The sequence below is a fragment of the Saccostrea cucullata genome, unplaced genomic scaffold (genome assembly GCF_032062105.1).
Source record: "Saccostrea cucullata isolate Sc308-1 unplaced genomic scaffold, CSIRO_AGI_Scuc_v1 ctg18825, whole genome shotgun sequence".
NCBI lineage: Eukaryota > Metazoa > Mollusca > Bivalvia > Ostreida > Ostreidae > Saccostrea > Saccostrea cuccullata.
This window is the reverse complement of record NW_026921877.1, coordinates 7,805-9,608: the sequence shown is the minus strand read 5'-3', so window position 1 is coordinate 9,608 and position 1,804 is coordinate 7,805. Positions and strand designations below refer to the sequence as shown.

The following is a 1,804-nucleotide window of genomic DNA, read 5'->3' as shown; positions in this document are numbered from 1 at the left end:
TTTGAGAAAATCCAGTTTGAACTGGTTAGGCTAGACTGGCTAGACTGTGAATGAAAGCGTGACGTCATAATGACATTCTTGAGTCGCTTCCAAAATCGTAGTAGCAGCGTTGTGAATCGTAGTAGCAGCGTATAGTATAATGTAAACACAGTGTAAACACCCCCCATATTTAGGGGTTATATGTAATGAATTGACCCGGCTATCCCCACAGACCCCCAATCTGCACTCCCTTCACCCACCTATCCCCCAGGGGCCAAAACTGTCCTAGATTGACCCAGCTATCCCCCAGGGGCTGCACTCCCTTGACCCGGCTATCCCCCCCAGGCCCAAAAGTGCACTCAGTTGACCCAGCCGGCTAGGCGGCTTATACTACTGACATGATGAGCGAGAAAACCCGTGTATGCAACAGTTCTTAGTGATCAGTTACAGTGACATTTCTTCTGGTGAAGCGTGTGAACTAGAGTACGAGAATGTATCGTCAGACGAAGAAGAGTTGGAAAAGATGGTGACCGACCCTAACCCAGAAGATCGCGACATCCTATCTGTGAGTTCGTCAATACTGGAGGACATTATGCGCGAGGATCCCGCAGTAAATATTGATGACTTTCTGTGCGGGGATCAAAATGATTTCGAATTTCGGGGAGAGGACTTCGAAGAATTCATGGAGGATGACGAGACCTCGGTGCCGACAGAGGATAGCGACATGGACACTACTAACGAAACCGGAAGTACCTCAGAGACGACGGTGATTTCGTTAACTCTAATTAAGACTGAGACAGTTTATCCAGATGGTACATCAGAAGTTGTGCGCAACACAACCATCGCGCACTCGAGAAATATGGATCCAACGAATGTGAACTTTGCCGACATCGCGATGGAGATAATCACCGAAGTCCCTAACCATTTTAATCACCGTGATGTGCGTGTCGTGAACTCTACCTTATAATGACTCTGGATACAAGAACAATTGTGCCATTTTATTTCATTGTGTAGATATTATGACAGTTTGTAAATATTTGACTGTAATTGAACGTGTTTTATCATTATCATTTATGCATTTGAAAATGTTGTATATTTGTATGTACATAATCTTTGAGCGGAGTCAAAAATCTTAGACGGGGGAAATTTTCATGTATTTTTAAGTCAGTCTTTTTCTAAATTTATTATTTTATTTGTTTATCTAATATTTCGCAGTATTTAGATAACTCCCGGTCAATCGTTCTATTTTTAGAATAGTTTGTTTATACCCGGTCACTCATTAGGAGTGACGGTCTTTTGTTTATACCCCCATCACCCCTTAGGAGTGATGGTCATTTAGTATATATACAGGTACTAATTTGATACGCGGACAGTTTTGATATACATGTAGTTCTGCTGGGATATACTTCGCTCAAATATTGTTCCAGGATTAGTTATACAGTGTTTAATTGTATTGATTTTAGATGATTTTTAACTGTGATTATGTGTAAATGAAATTTAAACCGATACTGACTTTTGATTTCCAAGGGGAGAGTAAGTCGCTGGGGCGATTAAATATTTGGATTATGCATTGAGCGTTTACTTATATTTTACATATTATTGCTACCTGCAATAAGTAATGGTTTAATGAATTAAATATGATAATTGCTCGGGCGTTACATAAGAAATGTTGTCTTGTGGAAACAGTGAAACTATATATTACGAATATACAGTCAGTAATATTTTGAGATGATAGTAAAAATATTTTTTTCCGTAAAGCTACAGTTCTACAGCTAAATTTCAGGTATGTTTGTAAGTTATTTGTAAGGTATTTGCTCAACCTTAA

At 39.5% G+C, this 1,804-nt stretch overlaps 1 protein-coding gene across 1 annotated transcript; it reads left to right on the top strand.

Annotated features, from left to right (window-relative positions):
- Nucleotides 1-400: 400 nt before the first annotated feature.
- Nucleotides 401-946, top strand: LOC134260847 (uncharacterized). The gene has a single exon (XM_062743379.1). It carries the CDS (start codon nt 401-403, stop codon nt 944-946), a length of 546 nt encoding a protein of 181 aa, XP_062599363.1.
- The last annotated feature ends 858 nt before the right edge of the window (nt 947-1,804 follow it).